The 21020-nt window shown below is 48.7% G+C and overlaps 1 protein-coding gene across 9 annotated transcripts in view; it reads right to left on the reverse strand.

Annotated features, from left to right (window-relative positions):
• Window positions 1-21020, reverse strand: part of SLC8A1 (solute carrier family 8 member A1) — a 122160-nt gene that overhangs the window by 76415 nt on the left and 24725 nt on the right. For all 9 annotated transcript variants that reach the window (XM_023923274.2, XM_023923271.2, XM_023923273.2 and 6 more), the window contains one exon: window positions 17067-18902. In XM_023923274.2, coding sequence (XP_023779042.1) covers window positions 17067-18895 — 1829 coding nt within the window. In that variant the 5' untranslated portion in view covers window positions 18896-18902. The remainder of the gene's footprint in view (window positions 1-17066; window positions 18903-21020) is intronic.

Consider the following 21020-nt stretch of genomic DNA (forward strand, 5'->3'; position numbering starts at 1 on the left):
AGAGCCCCTTTGCTGCCAAGCCTTGTTCCACGTGCCTCAGGAGCCTGGCTACCTCTGTCCCCCAGTGCACACTGCTCCCTGCCTTGCGTGCTACAGCCCAACACGGGGTGCTCCAAGCACGGCACAGGGAATGTGGAAGGACAGATCTGAAAAGAAAGGCAGATATGCCCAAGCACAATGCTGGAAAGGAAAAGGAGCTGTCCCCAAAAGAGCACAGTGATATTTGCATGCAGGATCATCCTCCCCAGCTGCAGGAGCAGCCGTCTCCGCTCTTTCATGTGAATATGCGGCGTCCTCGGTAGAAATCTGTTACAAATATTTGTTGGATCCTCTCTCGACAATCTCGGCAGATATAGCCCAGGGGTTTAGCTACTGGGGAAAACTCTTCAGGTTTATCTGCAGTCTTTTTTACTCCTCTAGACTTCAAAGATGCACTGCCTTTGCAGCTGGGATTTTTGAGATTTGAGGAGCAAAGAGCTCCGTTGCTGAAAGAGCAGCCGTAGAGTCTCCCAACAGAGCAGTGGCCAGGGGATTAGCCCTCCTGCTCCAAGGCATTTTCAGCCCCAGTTGTGGCTCAGCTGGCTTCCCTCTACCAGGGAAGGGTAGACTGCAGCCACCCCTACAGCTCTTCTGGCAGAAAGAGGAATTATCCTCCCTTCACCCGGCAGGAGCTGCTCCCCAGGCCTCAGTGCCCACATCTCCAAGGCAAAGGCACACCAGCCTCGTGTACCCTGCCAGTACATTCCCCTTCCTCCACTTGGTGGAGTCAGGCCTATTAACAGGATAATGAGGAGAAAAAAGAAGTACAAGCCTGAATAAAGCATCTCTGATGGGAGCATTTCAAAAGGCAGCCAGTTTCCAGAAGGCAAGAACTATTCTCCACATCAATTATCTACAGAGATGGAAGAAACTGATGACAATGAGAAACTAGATAATAAAAGCTCTGATTTAACTCATTAAGTTATGGCTCCAGGTATGTGTAGTCCCACTGCATGCCAAATTTTATTTATGCCTGCATTGCAACCATCACTGGAGAGCATTGCTACAAGGCACAGAGGGACTGAGGAAGAAATTGAAGGTAATTTTGTTCAGCAGCTCAAGAGATGTGAGCCATTTCCACCGTCACAGCATGCAAGCAAACCTCTACCTCCCTCTCAATGGAACCTGGAGCAATGTGACTGCACCCCCACAGCAGGACCATGGCCCAGGGCCCTCCTAGCATTGTAAATCTCTGCAGGTCACTCATCCTTAGTGTTGCAATGCAGGTTTCTGTCATCAGGGACTGAAGTAGGCAAAAGGAAACATTTGCTTTTGTACCAGGTATTTACTCTAAAATACAAACCAACAACACTTCTAAATCTGTATGGTTTTTCCTCCTCCAGCTTTTTTAATGAAAAGCAGGTATGCTTCTGTGGAGTTTCCAATTGTCCTCACTTTCACTGAGAGGAGAAAATGCAGCAAGGGACTTGTGGGGGAAATCCTCAACCTAACATTTCCTCGGTTTCTGCTGTTGTAGGAATGACAACCAACAAACATATACAACCTCTGTCCCACAGGGAGGCAAGCCAAATGATCTTTATAGGCCATCCCCAGCAGCTTTGGCATACGTAGCCATGCTGCATTTGGAGTTTAGACCAATTTGAGATAGAGCCTTTCTCTATGGCCTTTCACGTTATAAACTGAGGGACTCCAGCTCAACCAAAACCTGCCTGCAGCCAGCAGAGACATCCCACAGAACAATGAAGAAAACCTTGCTCAAATATCAAGGTCAGCCAGGCTGCTTGGACTCAGCAGCAGGCAGAAGAGGCCCTCAGGAGACCCACTTCACTCCCACTGCAGCATTCCCACACCCCTGGGAGCATGTCCCTGAGGGAAGGGCTTCCCCTTATGGTGCCTTCCAGCATCCTAAGGGTTTAAACTCAGCCAGTCAGTCCCAGCTTTGTTACAGGTGTGACATAAACTGCTCTGTCCCAGATCCCGCTTTGCCTACAGCAGATTCCCACCACTCTGCTGCGTTAATGACACACTGCTCTTTCTGTGCTGGAAGTCATTAGTGCAGTGGTGTTGGGGAGATAACTGCTGCCAAATCAAGGCCCCCACTCACAATAGCTGGTGCAAAGAGAACATAATTTCACTTCATTTTTAATGACCCAAATGCAAGCCTAAAGCTACCCGTGTTCAAATGCGTTAGCTGAGCTCACCAGTTCTCCTCTAATTAGTCCATGAGTCTAAGCTCAGAAAGAAAGAAATGAATAAAATTTATGCCACCAAGCAAAGGGCACTGCACCCAGCCAGGACTGGAGGGCAGGCACTGCTCCCCGCTCCCCGTGGGGGTTCGGGGAGGTCACCATCACGTTGAGCTCTAGGTACAAATCTGGCACGTGGCTTTGCCACTTCCACCTGCTCCTTTGCAGGATTTTCCACCACATAACTGGGGTGCTAGAAGCAAATCCTTACTTGCAAAGAGCTGTTGCACAGGCTGCCTGACGATATATACCTTCCCAACATACGGGCTTTCATGGAGAAGTTGAGGTGCTGAAGTGTTGTTGCTTCACCTCCTGTCGCAGTTGCTGTTAGCAGGGTTTCTCAAAACACTTGGCCTGAAATGCATCCCCCCTGCCTGAGTTTCCAGAGCCAGTGAAGGAAAGTTCGCTTCAAAATGCAAAATGAATCTTCTGTGAAGCAAGAGATAACTAAAAATAAGTAAATAAATAAATTGGACAACCCCAAACTTCAATTAAATTTCTTTAGGCCTCCAAATTGGTTTGTTCAGATTGCAGACTTCCTGAAAGGTAAATCTTTCTTCCCTAAATAATAACACTCACACAGATCAGTACATTTTCCCTCATGTACAGGAAAGGATTTTTAAACCTCTGCTCTAGCTGGGAGGGAAGAGATTAACGCAACATTAAATATGGAGCTCTTCATGCTATCCTTTTTCTTTCCTCTCTCACATGCACTGCCTTGGCACCAAAACGCTGATGAATAGCAGGAAAATTCAGATCAATTTAGCTCTTCCTTTCCCAGACAAGTGATTTTTCTTGGCAAGGCTAGAAGTATTCTTTTTTCCTCATCGCTTTTACCTTGGATGTCTAGTGCCAAGCCAGCCTTCTCCCTGCAAACACACCGAACATGAAACTTGATAGCTTTTTCAAGGTACCTGTTGCAAACCTGAGCAGCACAACCTTGCTCTAAGGTTTGATGGGACAGTGGGGCCTCCAAGGAGGACCCTGCAGCTCTCAAGAGCTCAGCAGCAGCAGCTAAGAGGAGGCAGTCACACAAACCTTTGTGATTTTGGCCCCTTGTTTCCTTCCGCTCCTTTTCCAGTATTCATATTTTACCTTAGCCTACCTCATCCCCACAGATGCACTTCCCTGCTTACCCTTTCACCTACTCTAATTGCTGAGGCACAGACAGATGCATTCCTCAGGTATGTGTGCATCTTGAGGTATTTGCATCCCTTCTGGAGGTGCCTGCAGCTGCTGCCTGAGTGAGCCCCTCTGCTCAAGCTGTTTTGGGCTGCAATGCCAGATGTAATCAAAAGTATGTATTCTATTACCAGCTGTTGAAACCAGGTGGGGCAGTGTTCTTTATCTCTTCCACCACCCATCCTCCCTCCAGGGAGATATCTTCTGTTAATGGGCCATTGAGTCTCACTGCAGGACTGATAAAATGACATCATCCCATTGGGAGATGCTCCACCCAGGGGGAGGACCAAAGCATTCCTACCTGGATATAATCTGAGACTCAGAACACTGCAGGGAGTCTTTCCCCACTGGATTCCCAGAGGAAGACCAGACCCATCTACACCAGCACTGGACCTGCAGAGGAAAACTACACCCTTCCACAAGATCACTGCTTCAACAGAACCACATCTGTCACTCCAGGAGGACTGCAGCCAATCTGACTGCTACCAACACCCTGACAAACAGGGTGTCAGGTTGTAGCTGTTTTCTAACTCTGTCAGTGGGTTAAGTTTTTTGGTTTTTGTTTGTTTGTTTTCACTACTGCATTTAAAAAAAAAAAAAAATCCTTAGTAAAGAGCTGTTATTCCTCATCCCATATTTTTGCTTGAGAGCACCTTGATTTCAAGATTATTATAATTTGGGGTGGGTGGGTTGGTTTACATTTTTTTCCATTTCAAGGAAATTTCTACCTTCCTTAGCAGACACCTGTCTTTTCAAACCAAGACACAAGCCCAGAGGGAAGGGCAATGGTGTGGGTAGCTGGCTGAGCTGTGCAACAGCTTCAGGTGACAAATGACCTGTGCCCGTGGGGCAGAGCAGTGGCTGAGCAGTGCCACACTCACTCTGATGCATTTTAAAGCCCCAGGAGTGTGCCTGTACTTTCCAGAAGGCCTCTGGTTTATATGGGGTGTGTGGTTAAGTAGGCTGCTGTGGCTCTCCCTTGTCACTGGTGCTGACTCTGCTCTTCTGATTTCATACCAGAAACTCGAGACCTCAGCACAATATCAGCGTGCCTGGCCCTGAGATGGCAGAGATTGGGGGTGGAAATTGGCCCCTCTTGTGCCCCACAACCACAGAAAGAGAAATTATTCTCATTGTGAGCGAGCCCTGTGCCCACAAAAGCAAAGGACATCTCCTCTCCCAGGCTTCCTCCCAGCACCGCCAAGCCTCTCTCCCTGCCTCACAGCTGGCAGCTAACAGCTTCCCAGCATCTCCCCTAAAAATGCACTCCTTCAGCAGGGTAATGAGCTCCCCAGGTTGAGTCTTTTACCGACTCCCCACAAATCACTGAAAGGACAGACTGCTGGCTTGGTTCATTAGCAAGTGTTTTGTGGAAATCTGTTTGTGTATTTGCAAGACACCAACATGCTCATTCATACTAATGTAGGGATGCTTGAACTGAGAAGCAACTTAAGCCTTCCACCTTTCCTTCCAGCTCTAGAGGACTGGCAATTGAGAGCAATTCCTCTCCCAAAGCACTCTAATATCTAGAGTACCAGACAGGGTACTCTAGATATTAGTTAGTGTTTTTCTTAAGATCATAGCTCTTGTAGTCCTGGGATTCAACAAGAAACTTAATTTTCACCTGAAACACAATGAGTGAAGGGTGCCCTGAGGTTTTAGCTCATGGCACAGCAGAGGAAAACATCACCAGAAAGGCTCAGACAAATGAAATGAACCTCAATGGTATGGACATCACTTTTGGGTCATTTTTAGCAGCTGTATCACCAGGGAAGGAAGCTGTTTGTGGCAACATCACAGATGTGACTCATGGGCTTTGCACACTGAAAGGAGAAAGGTTCCTTGCAAGCAGAATGTGGGGGCAAAGGCCAGGCAAAAGATTGTTAAGGAATCTTTGCTGTCTGACCATCCAGGAGCTGCTCTGGGAGTTAGAGCTGCACCACCCAAGACCTTCCCTGCTGGGACCAAAGCCCCTTTGCAGCAGGAGGCTCCGGTGAACCCCTGTGTGCCCAGCTTGGCTCCCACCCCACACTACACTCACACAGTCAGACATGATTCTCTCACCCTCTCAGTCCCAGGTTTCCTGCAGATGTCTGGCTCTTTTAAGTAATTTAATGGAGTTGCAGTCACACTGTAGCAGCCTGAGTTGGTGCCTCTAGGGTCAGTGAAGGAATAATGCCTGGGCTTCTGTGCCCTTGCAGTCTGTGCAGCCATTCCCCTCGTGCTCTTTATGCCCCTTACACTTGATACCTGTTTGGGGTCTTCTGCTTGTTTATTTGGGTTCTGTAGAGTCTCCAGGGGACTGGCCACCCCCAGCCAGTGCTGCAGGTCCCTGTCCCCTTTGTCAGACAGAGGGTTGGCACCAGGTCACAGCTCCTTGCCTGAAGTTCCAGTCCTTTCCCCCAGCCTGGGCACAACCTGCAGCTCCCACTGCAGCTGCACAATGACAGACCTGCACTAGGTGTGTTCCTCAACAAGAACAAGCGACAAGGATGCGGGGACAGGAGCCCTAGGCTTTCACCTGTGCTTTTCAAAGCTACTGCCTTCGGAGGGTAGAAGCCCTCTGGCACTTCATATTCACAAATTAGAACAGGAACCACTTCCTCTGGCAGCTAAGGCTGAACTAAAAGCCTTCCTTAAGGGTTTGAAGATGCTGAGGAAGAGGAATTTTGGATAACTTGAGGCTGGTTGTGCAGTTCTAATCTGTCAGATAACATAAATCCATCCAAGCTTTCCCCCGTTGTGATTCTGCACTAACACCCAGCAGCAGCTGTGGGATGAGAGCTGCTGCTGCAGTCCACAAAGCTTGCTGGCTCAGCTGGCACAGTGCAACAGGGAATGCTTGAGCACAAGGCAGGCACTCTGCAGGGAAACCAATCTGCCCTCCTGCCTTGAAGAGGACAGGTGAAAGGATCAGAAGTCAGGGACTATATACGTGATGCAGCAAAGGAGCAGGGAGGGGAAGTAGCTGCTTTACTGGCTAAGGGAACTCGCAGGAAAATAACTGAAGGTAACTTTGCAGGATTTGTGGAGCAAAGGGGAACATTGGCATGGTGGTGCCTGGAGATTCTAGGATACCCCTGGCTGGCAGGCACAGGGGCAGGAGATTTTTCTCCTGCGCATTGGGAGAAAAGAGCACAAAGGCTGTTTCCCAGACCGAGTATTTACAACCCTCTCTGACTTCCCCTATATTCTCAGGTTTGCCTTTCCTTGTGTAGGTGCCTGCCATGGTCTTGCCCAGCTGCATGTAAGAGCAGAGCAATCTCCCTTCCAGTTCCCATTACCTGCTCTAGGAGAGGGAGAACATCGTGCAGGAATAAGGGGGGTGTGGTCCAAGGGAATTTTCCGAGCTCTTCTCTTCAGGTGTGTTTCCCAGGTAAAGTTTGATAAGCATAGCCCCTAGCCTACTGCTGCCTTCAGATCTGTTCATTAGCACCTTTGTGAGGGCTTTCCAGGACTGCCAGTTCTCAGGGGGCCAAGATACGGTGCTTTAATTGTATATAATTAAATACTGCTCCCTTATCTAGATTTCAAAGTTTACTGTTGGGGCCTCAGTACCAATGCTCTCTTCCCCTCTAATTAGCTTCCTTAATCTGTACAGCCTTGCTTCTTCCCCCATGGGGACAGGGATCTCCTGCAGGGAAGCTTGGATTGCATCTAATTATTAGCAGAGGAGACAGACAACGGCACTGCCCCTGCCCTAGATGTCCCCTGAGGGCAAGGAGCCCAAAGAGGCCACAGGGAAGCTGGGCAGGTTCTATGTGTGCATTTGGTCTTTCTGCTCCATCTGTAGGTTGCTTTGCATGTTATCCCACCACAGGTTCGTGGCAGAAGACCCTGCAGGACAAGGGGCCACCTGGCTGAAGTGCAGCTCACACGATGAACACTTTTGCCTGGCTAGCACATAGCAAGAGGAGAGAAAGAGTTCCCAAGGCCTCATCTGGCCCAAAGTGCATTAAAGGAGACAACACACCTGATACCTTCAGCAAGGTTTTGGGCAGTGCATTCTAAGCTGTCTTCTGCTCTTGACAGAGGCCACCCACTCTCCCAAGAGCAAGCACAAGGATGGTTACCCTCCTCTTGAGTATCTTCAGGATGGCACCTGTCCCATTCATTCCAAGAGCACAGTGCTGTGAGCCCAGATTTGGCTGCCAGGTCATAATGGCACCCCCTGACTTGGTTGCTCCTCTCCCACTTGAATTTGTGTTTATGGCTATTCTTTCACAAGCACTTTACAGTGTCTTGCTTCTGTTCAGGCTAATTCACATCTCTGTAAATCTCCATCCTCCTCTGATAACGCTTTCAGACTCTATTCTCTTTCTATGTGCAAGCTAAAGCACAAATTTTCTTTTTCCCATGCCCAACAAGCTCCATTTCAGGACAAGCACCTACTGAACACCTTTTCACCTCCATCCAGTGACACATTTCTCTTTCCAGACAGATTAGACCCCATCACCCCAGTGGCCCATTTAGCCAGGGCTTGCTTATGACAGTGCTAAACAAGACAACATTAAAAGCCCTTCTGAAGCTCAGTGATATGACAACACTGCTTCTCCCTTACCCAAAAGGCTGGCATAAAAGGAAATTAGGTTGGCTTGATAAGATTTGTTCTTGACAAATATATGCTGGCTGTTATTCATCTCCTTGTTATCTTTGAGGCACTTACAAATAACGTGTTGATTTATTCTAGGCTCTTTTAGGTACAAAAGCAGACCTAATCTGGCTGAGCTGCTTTTGAAGGCAGCTTCTGAGCTTGCCTGCACATGTCACCTATTGCCCAGGAAAGCTTCCAGAGGGACTGCTAAGAGCCCCCCATGCACTCCCCTTACAGCACGAGGCTGGATTTCTGTGTGCCCTCTGGTCTGAGGACAGGCACACTGCATCATCTCTGTCCTACACCCCCAGGCCTCTTGATCACAGACACCACAGAGGGACCTGCTTCTTGGCAGAATCTCTTGTTCAGCTCCCCTTCCCTTTTTCCTCTGCATTGCTAAGGCATGGATGTCCAGAATATCTTCTTCCCATCCATTTCTTGTCCAGTTTATGCTCAGCCTGATTCTGACCCAATCCTCCCACACTTCTCTCTTACAATCCTCCCTACTAAACTGACCCATTTTCAGATTTTTGTATGAGTCTGAGTTCCAGGTCACCATAGAGCTCATGAGTCAGGTAAATCTACTGCTACACTTCCCTCCTTATTCCCGGGATGATATGTGCTGGGGGGATTGATACTGACTAGGTTTACATTATTTTTGCCCTGTGTAGGGGTGATTTCTTACTCCCCTAGGTCCTGCCACATACCCAGTCACTAAGGAGGAAGATAAATTTCAATAACCAGACCTAAAGTGTGAATGGAAATCTACTGAACCAAGCAAACACTTGGCTCCAGTGCAGACTCTGGTGCCAGGTAAAACCTGCTCCCTACCTGCCTGAGCCAAAGTAACAGGTTTTGTTTCAGATCAAGCCTCCTCTTCTCAATGAAACCAGGGCGTCTCTCCCCTGCTTGCTGCAGCTCAATTCACTCCAGACTCCCTACAGAATTGGCTTTTTCTCTGCCTTATAGGCTGTGACAGGGCTGTGAATTTCTGCGAGAGCTGTGCGGCGCGAGGACAACAGAGCCTGTTGACAGTGGCGTCACCGAGGGCGGACGGAGGGCTGGGGCTGAGGACACACAGCTCCTCCAAGCACAATGTCCATGGTCTCCAGACAGCAGTGTTGCCTGCCCTTATCCAAAGGCATTCCAGAATAAGTCATCTGTCACACCACTGGTGCTCAGGATGCAACGGGGAGGTTTTGGGGCAGGGGATGCCAGAGCCAGGGCCACATGAGCAGTACAGAGATGAGAGGGCAAGCACCAGGGAGAAGGCCAGGCATCAGGGGGGATGCTGAGAGCCTGCCTGGCAGTTTTGGGGGCTGCTGAGTGCTCATGGATCCATAAATTTCTAGTCCAAATTGTTTGCAAAAACACACGTATAACTATTTTGTTCTTTCGGCTCACGTGTACTGACAAATTAAACCAGGAGCATGCAAGCATGTCTCAAAAATGAGTTACTTACTAGGAAGCAAGCAACCAAGTTTGGAAAAGAACTCTGAGCAAATCAATCCTTTTTTGTCTTCATGTCCTTCTTCTGTCCCAGCCAGCGAGACAACAGCTTTGCCACCTGGTGACAGTGCATCTGGCCCTTGGGACAGGGGTCTCCTGCAGGGTGTACTGGGCTTGTGGTTGAATTAGAGCCATATTGCCTGACCCCAAAATAGCACAGTGCGTGACTACCACACATCAGAGTGTTTTAATGGGAGCAAATAACCAGAGGAATCACTCAAGCCCTCCAAAGAAGCCTCCTGATAACAGTGCCAGAAAATTTAAACCATCCCTCGAAAAACTCCAGAGGTAGTATCCCTGCACTGGACCCCACTGAGCTGGGCCCTACCCCTGTCCCCAGCCATCTGCACTCAGAGGACTTCTCCCTAGAAAGGGGGCAGGGATATGCCATCAGTTCCATGTCTCTCCTTCCAGCACCCAGATCACAGGGATCCAGCCTTGCCCCCCATTCTTTGTTGCTGCTTTGTTTCTCACTGCCAGGCACGTTTGATTGTTACTTTGATTGTGTAGGAAGCAGTCCAGACATTATGGAAATGGAACCATATAGGGAATGGGCAGAGGAGGCTCATGCTGGTCACCCTCTTACTTACACAGCAGTGGGAATATTTTCTCTCTTACACTAAGATATTTTTAAAACAGAGAATGCTGTTACTGTTTGTTGTCACCCAGGATCCAGCACTGCCATTCTTGGAAACCAGCACAGTGCCTCTAATGTCATTGTCAGAAACTTTTTTAGTGGAGTTTTTGGTATCTCCCAAGATTTCCTCAGGCTAACTGGCATTTATGACTTGGAGAGGACTGACCTTAACTCCAGCCACGCTCAGGACTGCAAAGAGGAGGACATACGCCATAGCACCAGTGCAGCGAGGCCATGCACACACCATGGCAAACACTGTGGCTGTGAGAGGCTGTTAACCAAAGCTCCTCATTTGAGAATACTGGGAAAACACAGCTGGTTCAGCAAGACCAGACTATGAGGGTTAAGCTAAAACAGTTCCCCTGTGGTGCTGGAGAACAGGGGAAGGAGCAGAGATGAGGGACAGGACCCCCTTGCATGGCAGTGATGTGCATGTCCTTGCTAGTGGACACATGCTTTTGTCCCTGGTGTGAGCAGAGCAGAGTGGAGACACACAGAAGCCAAATCCAGACTTGGAAGATGGTGCATCTGACAAGGGCAGGGTAACATCACATCCCCCTGAGAGCAAAGAGCTGGCTGATCACACTCATTTGCCTGCAGCATGCGGGATGATGCCTCCAGGCTCAGCCTCTCCTTCTGAGGAGGGGCTGCTTCTCCTCTCTGTTTGGCTTTGGATGGCAGCAGATGTTTCTCTGCCCATCTGTACAGATGCTTGCATGCTGGCTGTGGTCAGCTGTCTGCTTTTTGTTCTGTCACTCTCATTTTGAGCCCTCAGATTCAGCCCTGCTGCTGGAAGAATACTGAGTGCCATCCACTAAGTTCAAACCCCAGGGCTAAGTGTCAGAGGAGAGAAGCCTACTCCCAAGGCAAATGCCCAGTGTGAACTCCAGTTGCACTGGGATCCTGTGTACAAATGGACTTCCTCTCCCTGCTGGAGGATTTGCCACAGCCGTGGATCCTGTGTGTACAGCTGGGAGAGGGATAGGTGCCTGTTCTGTTGTAAAAACCTGCTGGTGCCAATGCTGCTCCCAGCGGTGCTCAAGCACATGCCAGGGAAAGAAAGCTCTGCAGAAAGGGACAGGACTTCTCCTACCCCCTGTTCTTGTCTCCCCATCAGGGAGCTGTGGAGCAGTGCTTCACTCTGAGATAACTTTCCTGTGCCAACAAGCTTTGCTAGGGCTGTTGTTTTAATTTCTTAAAACAAGCCTAGATCCTGCATTTTGTGAATCACTACAATGCGTTTAATAGGTAGCCTTTTCATAAAGGAGCGCAGCGGATGTGTACACAGGCCCTGATGAAGCTAATAACTACCTCTCAGTGGCTTTCAGGGAGTTATTACATATTTAAGATCCAAGCTCCCTTAATCAACCACAGAGATGCAGCTGGCAGCAGTAAATTGCCAACAACAGTTCATTACAAATAAGGAAACATTGGTTTTTCAAGGACAAAAACTGTGTCAGTTCTTCAGCTAACTCTTGTCCTCACCCTTCTCCCCCCCGCCACTCACCCCCGGTGATGTGCTGGCACAACTTGCTTTGTCCAATAACACGACTTCACTGCCTAATCCCCTCCACAGGGGACATCACGCAATCAAGTTCCTGGATTTCCTGACTTATTTGGGCAAATGGCACGGTCTGCATCCCGTGCTCACCCTCCCCGAGGGAGCCCTGGGCAGGACTTGTCCCACACTGCCACCATGAAGTGCCACAGGAGCACCCTCAGTGGCTTCACCCTGGGGAGCAAATGGAGTCACGGCACACTGGGAGCTGTGAGTTTGCCCTTCAGGGGCTTGAGACGTGACGTGGCACTTGGGAATGAGTTGTTTTGTACCTGCCATGTCCTGGGCACAGCAGGAAGGAGAAGGTCTGTGGACATCATGGGGCCTTACTCCTGACAGAGACGTGGTTGAGCACGCAGCTGAGGCAAGAGCACAGCAGTTTTAGAGAGATGCCCATGCCTGGGAGATATTAAGGCCAATATTTTAAGAGCATTCAGGAAAGACTCAACATTGTTGGAATGAAGAGGAGAAAAAAGAAAAGACAACTGACCCTGTTAGAGCTGTATCTTCCCCTCTGGAGAGGTGACAACCACCTTTTGGCCTTCAGGAACCAAAGAAATTATACATTTCAGGCCCAGAGAACTTCTCCTCCTCGAAAGGGAAACAGGCCCCATCCATGGCCCATGGTGGTGCAACACACCTGCTCAGACCCCTGCTGTGGGCCTCGGCCAGGGCCACCTCCCACAGGAGGGATCTCTGCTGGATGGACCAGGAGCTCTGGGTGCTTCTGCCAAGGATCCAAGCCCTAGATCCAGCTGGCCATATCCCTACCATCTGCAAATCCCACTGGGCCAGGCAGGATTCCAGTGGCGAGGGGAGAATACTCTGCAAAGCCCATGCTGGGCTCTGGAAGCAGGCCAAACAAGAGTTTAATCTTTGTTTGGTCTCCTTTGATGTCTCCCACTGTGCTGCCAGACATTCAGGCAGTGCAAGGGGGTCTGTTGAGTCAGGGGATGCACACTGACCGAACTGAACAAAGTGGGACCACAGAGAGGAGTAGAGAATGCATTCAACAGTGAAACCTCAACAGGGAATGTTTGTTTGCTTCCCTTCCAGCCCGGTTTGCAGCATTCTCTCTGCCACATCAGAAGATATCCTGCTCTTCAGCTGCATCCTACTGCAAGGCTCCTCATGCTGGAGGCTTTACCTTTTATCTCTGAAGCTGCAGGCCACAGATGAAAAACTGATACAGAGGGGTGCCAGGGCTGAGTCAGGATATTATTTTTGCTATTTCTTTAGAAAAACCTGACCCAACTTCTTTTTGGAAAAGGGGCACTTAAAAAAGCAGTACCACTTGGTTCCCCTCCTGCCACCATCTATATTTTTGACACTGACATTTTTAAAGGGCTCTTGGGAGAGATCTTATGTGGTTTCTAGGGACACTTTCCCAAAAAAAAAAAATAAAATTCAGAGGATGTTTGTGTCTCTGTTAATATTCAGCTCCTAAATTTATGCTTCCAGAGAAATGCTAAAACTGACTCGGACAAATCAAATTCAGTGGGCAGAGAGTGTCATTTCCTAAATATGCAGCAGACATCTTTTATAAAAACAACCATACTGCATATTATGAACAGCAAGATCATTTGACATAAGATTTTCCAAGCATTTACAGGTGTGACTGCATAGGTGAAATATGAGTTTAATTGGTTGTCCATGTGTACCGTCTTCCTCACTGACATTTATGCAGTAAAATCTTTTATTTTGGGGTGTGTGTGCAGACATCTGGAGCGCAACCTGTAACAGATCTCTAGGTGCAATGCTATCCCTATAAAAAGGATGTTTTTTGGACATGTTTTTTTGCAGCCACATCTGGAAGAGGTGCTCTTCCTGATGCTTCCAGACAAAAAGGAGAAGAGCTGATGGGATGTCAGCCAAGGGAACCATTGCTTCCTCCTCTAATATAGGAAGCTGGACTTCTTTTGAATTATTTAGCATTCAGTCAGGAGATAAAAATACACTGGCTGGATGAACCAGTGACCTTTTCTATGATCACAATAGCTGTAGTAGACGGGGGGGGCAGGAAGGGCCTACAACTGCACATCTTCTCCATGTTCTCATGCAGAAAGCTTTAATCATTAATGAAGATGCAAGACAGGGCTGGGGCCACCTTGTTGAGGGTAAGACCAGAGGGAAGGCTGTCTTACACTTTAGATCACAGCACCTCCACCGATGTCTCAGAGCCCAAGGTACCTGTGCAGCCTCACTGAGACCCAGACACCTTTTCACAAGAAGCCTGGAGCAATGTGTCATGCAAACCCCATTTAAAAGCTGCTTCATTCACTCCCTAACATGCGTCCATTGAGTACACAAGCTGTGCTCCAGGGACCAGAGCAGAAAAGAACCACTCCAAGAGGCAGTGCTGGGATAAATGTTCCACAGGAGGACCAATTTCTTCTCCATTACACATCTTATTTTGGTAGCATCAGAATGAGATGTTTGTTTAAATGCACAGGAGCAGCATGGCTTCAGCAGTAAAACTGATATTTTGTGTACTCTGGGAAGGGGGGACATCAACAGATTGCAAAATGGGAAAGTCTCTCTGGACACTGCAAACAAACAACATGTTACATAATTAGGCCTTTTGGGAACCAGAGGAAGGTCTCCAGAAGATCAGGGCCCTCCCAGCGCTTTCTAATTTTACTGGGACTTACCAGCAAGCCAGGCCTCTAATAATAGAGGCATGTGCATGCTTTTCTTTCATCTTCATGTCTTCCTGTACTGCCCTACCTTTGTTATTACTGCCCCAGAAAAATGCATCTTACTCACTTTCATCAAGCTGATTCATTCAGACTTGAATGGCAGAACTGAAGAGGCACTAAAGACCTTTAGAAAGGGCAGCAAAGGCATCTCTTGGCCATCAGAGCATGGGAAAACCTGGAATCTTAGAACTTTATTGAATCCAATGTGCTGGGGGATTGCATCGTTCTACATAACTGTGGCTTAAGCAAAGTACAGCACCATCAAGCAATGATGGAGTAATAAGTCTTTAGCTCCACAACCCACATATTGTGCTAGTATATTGTCTTTATTGGAGGAAATTCTTCCAGGGGAGGATGCCTGTAAGCAGCAGCTCAGCATCAGGAACACTCTGCCTCTGTGCTGCAGGGTTGTTCTAAACTTGTGTCCAGGAAAAACATGGACCTGCAGGAAATGTTCTGCCAGTCAGATTGACCCGACACCTGAACACAGACTGTAGCAGCTGGGTTTTAGATTCATACCTGCTACCTTTCAGGCACACTGAGAGATTGGAATATGGACCATTGGTGTCATTCTGTGCATGTCCTCTCCCTCCTGAACGGAGAAAGCCCCTTGGTCAACATCTGTCCCTGCAGTCACCACCTCCTGACACCCAGGCCCCAGGCTGTGGACACTTCTGAGGTACCATCACTCACTGTGGTTCCTGGGAGAGACAGATTAAAGGCAACAGAGATACAATGGCATCTGCACAGAAGAAGCTCGCCTGGGTTTCTAAGAAAGCTGCTTTCCCCTGTTTCTTGCTTGCTGTGCACATTCTGGCAGCTGGAAAGAAGAGGAAGGAGGAGGCTTGCAGCCCTGGTGAGGGCACACCAGCACTGATCTCACAGGATGTGGCCATCTCGCTTCCAGCACACCCCTTGGTTACCAGGCTGTTGGCACAAGTCAGCAGTGAGCAGCTCAGAGGAGGGAAGGCCACCACCAGAGGCAAGCAGGCACAGCAGTGCCAGGGAGGGCACCGCGCCTCATCGCAGCCCAAGCACCGAGAGGCAGCACAGACACAGGTCTTGGGTGGAGCACAGCACAGAGATGCTGGCCACAGTGGTGGATCCAAGGCAAGGCGTAGTCCAAGCCCCTCTGAGTGCCTGTGGCTGTGTGTTTGGCCTGCCATGTAAACCTGTCACATCCCATGGGAGCTGGGAACAAACGTCAAAGTCTGACCGCCACCAGCCCGGTTTTGCTAGTGCTGAGTGACCTGGATAAAAAGCAAAGAGCCTTTGGGAAATGTCCTTATAGCCTAGTTCGTTGCATCTGTGCAGACAACTCCCTGCTTCGCCCAAAATGATAAAATAAATATTCAAATAACTGCATTCCTCTCTTCTACATTTATCATTCAGGAGTCAGGAGCCACATGCTCTTGATCCTTGCGTGAGCAACATGCCTGTTGTGGCCTCCAGACTGTACAGCTGTGAAGTTTTTGCTAAGTTTTTCCTGGGAAGTCAAAATCCCAACTGGTATAAATCCTGCCTGAGAACTACAAATCAGATTTTTTTTCCCCCCATCTACTTCAAGAAGTTTTATGAAGAAGTTTAATTCTTCCTGTGCAGGCACAGCTGATACAGGTGATAGACAGAACACAAGGACTACTCTGGGCATTCACCATGGTTTGTCTCAGCTCCTAGGAGACCAGTAGCACAATAAATAACACCCAAGCTATAATTTAGTTCTCCCTCGACACAGCAGTGCCCTTTATCAGTTACTTCCTTCAGTTCTATGCAGTGTTTTTGTGCTACAGAACTGCAAGCACAGAATTCACTGCAGGAAGAGCCTTGGGCTGGAACAACACAGCTCCCAACCTTTACTCCTCCCAGAGCACCAGATGGGCAAGGAAATGTCTTCGTGGCACACCCACGGATAGATGTTTTCTACCATGATTTACTGAGCAAATTTATGTTCTCCACACAATGCAATAAGGCTACTTATAAGCACTAATAATTTCCCCACCATTCAAACAGCAACACTCAGGAGTAGCCTCCAACAGTTTTCAGCCTCCCTTTTTCACTTGCAAGCAGCTGAATGTGGCTGCAGTTGCACCCTAACCATGAGGCTTCCCTGTGTGACAATGTTTTTTCAAGATGTGTATTGGACAGTGACCCAGGCCTGCACCCTTTGGAACAGGAGGTGAAGCAAACTTCACCAAAGCCCTGAGTAGAGCATCAGTAGGACAGGCTGTGACGCAGTACCAGATGATCTGAGCCTCAGCAGGAAAAAGGAAGCAGGTACCACAATTCACACCTTCAGTTTCAGCCCTTTGCAGGACACGCTCTTGTGCCTGTGTGGTCACAGCCACCTCGGTTTTGTTCTCTGCTCCACTGCTGAGGCTGTAGAGATCTGCTCAGCTCACGGGTATGGCTCCCACATCAGCTCCACCTCCCTGCTGCTGGAAGGATGGAGTGCCCCTGACCAGGCATCACTCTCCAGTCTGCCGGCAAGGCAGACACACAGTGTTTCAGGCTCCCCAAAGCACCTAAGGCCATTCATGGCTTATTGCAGTGCACTGGCACCCAAACACCTCCAGAACAGCTCTGGGAGTTAAGTGTATTTCGCTTCAGGAGACTGTAAGAAACAAATAAAACCTTGACTTACACTATCTCATCGTTCTGGAACTCCAGCTCCCCGCAGGTGTCTTCAAAGTCCTCTCCTCCACCTTTGGCCGTGCCTTCAATGGTTTTGTAGGGCACAATAACATTTCCTCGTGCTCCAGAGGTTCGCAACACTTTCACTTCCATGGTTCCTACGCTTTCGCTGATGTGTGTTACTGGCTCCTCGAAGGTGAAGATGCCAGCGTGGTCATCATCAAAAATGGTGACGGTGGCAGTAGAGGGCGATCCCAAGCAGGCAAGTGTTGAGACACGACTGGCCTCAAGAACGCCTTCATCTGAAGCCTCGGTGCTCACACGGACGTTGCTGAGATGGACCAGGAAGTTCTCATCCTCCTCAAATATGTCGTCGTCTATTATGCCGACACGGATTTCCTTCTGGGTCTCTCCAGGCTTGAAGACCACTGTCCCTTCAGTGAACTCGTAGTCAGAGCCAGCGTTGGCCGTCCCGTCCTCCGTCCGGAAGTCGACGTACACTGTGTTGGTCAGGTCTCCTCCGCGGCGGACGATGGTCAGAGCCACGGTGCCACAGTTCTCCAAGCACTGGTAGGTGCCCTGCTCGAAGTAGAGCTTGCTGACGGGATCGTTTTCGGTCACCTCGCTGTTGACCTCGTGCATGCTGACGGCTTTGCGGGCCTGGTCTGCGGCGTGTCTCTTCAGGATGTTGCCGGCGCCGGTCATGAGCCGAGTGGCCTGGATGCGGTAGAAGGCCCTGCTCTTCTGCTGCTGGCTCAGGACCTGGTAGTTGGCCAACTCTATGAGCTGCTCAATTTCCTTGTCTGGGTGCTTTTGTTTCAGCTCCTTCAGGATCCGAGCCATTTCCCTCCTGGCTTCCTCGTCATCCTGGTCTTTCTCGTCCACCTCCAACACCAGTGTCCCATCCAGAAAGTTCTCCACGTGAGAATTAGCAACCTTTCCATCCATCTCGATGTCAGCCTTGGAGGAGGGCCGGTCACCCTCATGCTCGATGATCATCCCTCTCTGCTTGCCAGCTCGGTATTTCTTGTAGACGTACTTGTAAAATAAAAGCCTCCTGTCAGCTATCCAGGCAAACACCACACAGATGGGGAAGAAGAAGAAGGTGAGCAAGCCTTCCCAAACCTCCACAATCCCAGGAGAAGACACAGATAAAATAATGTAAAGCCAAGTGTAGGCAAAGATGCTCCAGGCCGCTGTAACAAAAAACACTCGCAAGTGCTTGATCTTCCTGATCTCTCCATCTGGCACCACGTACACGCAGATTGCAATGATGACAAACATGTTGAAGGCAGCACTCCCCACGATCGTGCTTGGCCCCAGGTCCCCCGCCGTGAAGCCGTGGCCGCACACCTCGATAACGGACAGGAGGATCTCCGGAGCAGACGAGCCCAAGGCCATCAGCGTGAGGTTGGAAACGGTCTCGTTCCAGATCCTCACGGTGGTTTTGCTGGTCTCGCCATTGGGCTTCTTGATGGTTATTTCCCGCTCCTGGGACGTAATGACTTCGATGGAGGACATGAAGCGGTCGGCTATGATGGACACTCCCAGGAACATGTACACCATTGCCACAAAATACACCGTTGCCCGAGCAATTTTGTCCCCAAACGAGGGGTCCTGGGGTTCCCATATTGGTAAAATCACACCCTTTTTGCAGATGTAGGAGCCAGCGCACTCCTCGGTGTCGTTGGCGGGCAGTTCACTGGGGCTCTCCGCGTGTGTGCCCTCTGCATGGAAGAGCAGCACCAGGACAAGGCTGAGGAGAGGGAAGCTCACTGGGAAGGTGTGTGCGTGAGTTACTCGCGACATGGCCACTTCCACCAGACAGGCCCCAGACATCCTCAACCTGAAGAGGCAAAAAGGAAAGTTGCATTAAGTGAGGCCAACCAGAGATAACAGGTTTTTCTGCTCCAAAGATGTGATCAGGTTGTCCCGTTACTCAAGAAGATGCAGCTGATGAGCCCATTTTGTTATGATTAGCGATGTTTTCCATGCAGAAATCCTCTGGCTCAGTCATCTGAACCAGGATGGATTCAGATGGCACCAGTGAGCTAGCACCTACCCCCTTTAGCTACCATGATGTTTCTTTCTCTTTGTTGAAAACCTATTTGTTCAATTGCATTTTCTTGTTCCTCTAATCTAATTAAAGCCCATCGTTCTGCTTCACAGCTGGCAGAAGTGTTTCCCATTTCAAAATTACAGTGCACTCGCTCACTCACTGGAATTCAGGGTAAGAGCAGGAGAGGACAGGGAAACGTACTATCCCCTCATCATCTTTAAAAAATACTTTTATACCTTTTAAATCACTGTAAGCTGTGTATTTCACAGTCTTTTCTTGCTCACAGTCCTCCCAAGCATCTTCTCCACATCAGAAATCTGCACAAAGTGAGCTTGAGCCCTTGGCAAAACCTTACTCTTAACAGTAACTTGGTCATAAGGTGCACCAGAAGGGCAGCCTGTAATTAATGCTTTTGGAGCCATTCCTTCCACAGTGCATCACTTTGTACCTTCCCAAAACTGGAAACAGCCCCATATGCATCGAAGCCTGGCTCTCTTGGCATGCTTCTAGAGGAAACATGTCCCCGTGCTCTTTTCCCACTAGGTCAGCTTTGACGGCTTCCCCTTCAAGGGCCTTTCTCACTCCATTTACAACATCAGTCATCAGGCATGACAGCCGTACTTGCCCTTGTCCTGCCTCAGGATTTTCCAGCAATGTATAAGAGCTGTTAAAGAGGTTTGCAGTTAGTTAACAGTGCATAAACCGACAGAACAGATGCCTTTAAGTACAAAGAGATGCTTAGTGAAAAAAAAAACAAACCCTGAGCATGCTCAGTGTTACATTCTCAAATTTACTAGCCAATAAAAGCCAGATCCCTAGTTATTAAAGCTGTATTTTCTCCTCAAGGAGAGCCTTGCTTCTCCAATCCAAGTTAATTTAATCAGATGGTAGTTAAAAATGTTTCTATGAAGAGAGGAAAATGGGCATGTCAATACCTCTGGGTTCCGACTTCACTGGGAAATACAAAAATTGAGCTTTCCTCAGAAAAACCCCACACCCCTGAAAGAAAAACCCAACAAATCTCAGCCACGAAAGGTTTTAACTCCTCGTTAGGGCAGGGGCACATCAAGAAGGGACAGGGCTGTGTGCAAGGGAACAGCTGGCTGGAGGAAGCAGTAGGTACCATCCCACACCCAGGCTATGGGATCTGCTCCACAAAGAGACACTGTAATGGTGCAGCAAAGCCCTCTCCTCCGTTTGCTTTTATTTACGGATGCTGTAGTAGGGTTATTGGTCTGGAAGAGTAACACCGAGAATTTATCAGGAGGGTTTCATATAAATGACATTTTCTCACCAGGAGCTGTTGGTCTGCCTCCAACCCCACCCCACTCCCTGGGACTGTAATTAAGGAAAAGATACATAGTGGAGGAAGTGAGCAAATCAGAGAGCTGGGCGATAAGAACAGAAAAATTGAACAAGATAAAGCAAGTCTCTTGCAGGAAGACAGATTTAAAAGAAAGTTGTTTGCATCGTGAATCCTGCTACAAAAAAAAGCTCTTACTCCCAGACTCACTGCTCCCCTGATCACAGTGCCTGGGTATCTTCTCCTTCCCCAAATGTGAGCTGTAGCCACTGCTTACAAGCCCCAAGTGAAAAAAATGCAAGCATGATGTTTGTAAAGAGGAGCACCTTGTTGCAGGCTGTTCAGTGGATGGCTAAGCTGAAACAGATGTGCATTCACGGTCATTGAAATTTAGCTGAAGCATGAATTAGTCACCCAACATCTGCACTCCTGTGTTTCACACTGCTCCAAACCGAATCACGGAGACATTTGATAAAGGGGCTGTCAAAACACAGGCTGGCTTGGTACCTACTCTGTTTATCCCAAATAGATCCTAAATGTAGTTTTGTTCCTTTTTTAAATATGCAAGTTTAAAAAAAAATCATTGTGAGCATAAAATATTA

Source organism: Cyanistes caeruleus, chromosome 2, assembly GCF_971803275.1.
Source record: "Cyanistes caeruleus chromosome 2, bCyaCae1.hap1.1, whole genome shotgun sequence".
NCBI classification, from domain to species: domain Eukaryota; kingdom Metazoa; phylum Chordata; class Aves; order Passeriformes; family Paridae; genus Cyanistes; species Cyanistes caeruleus.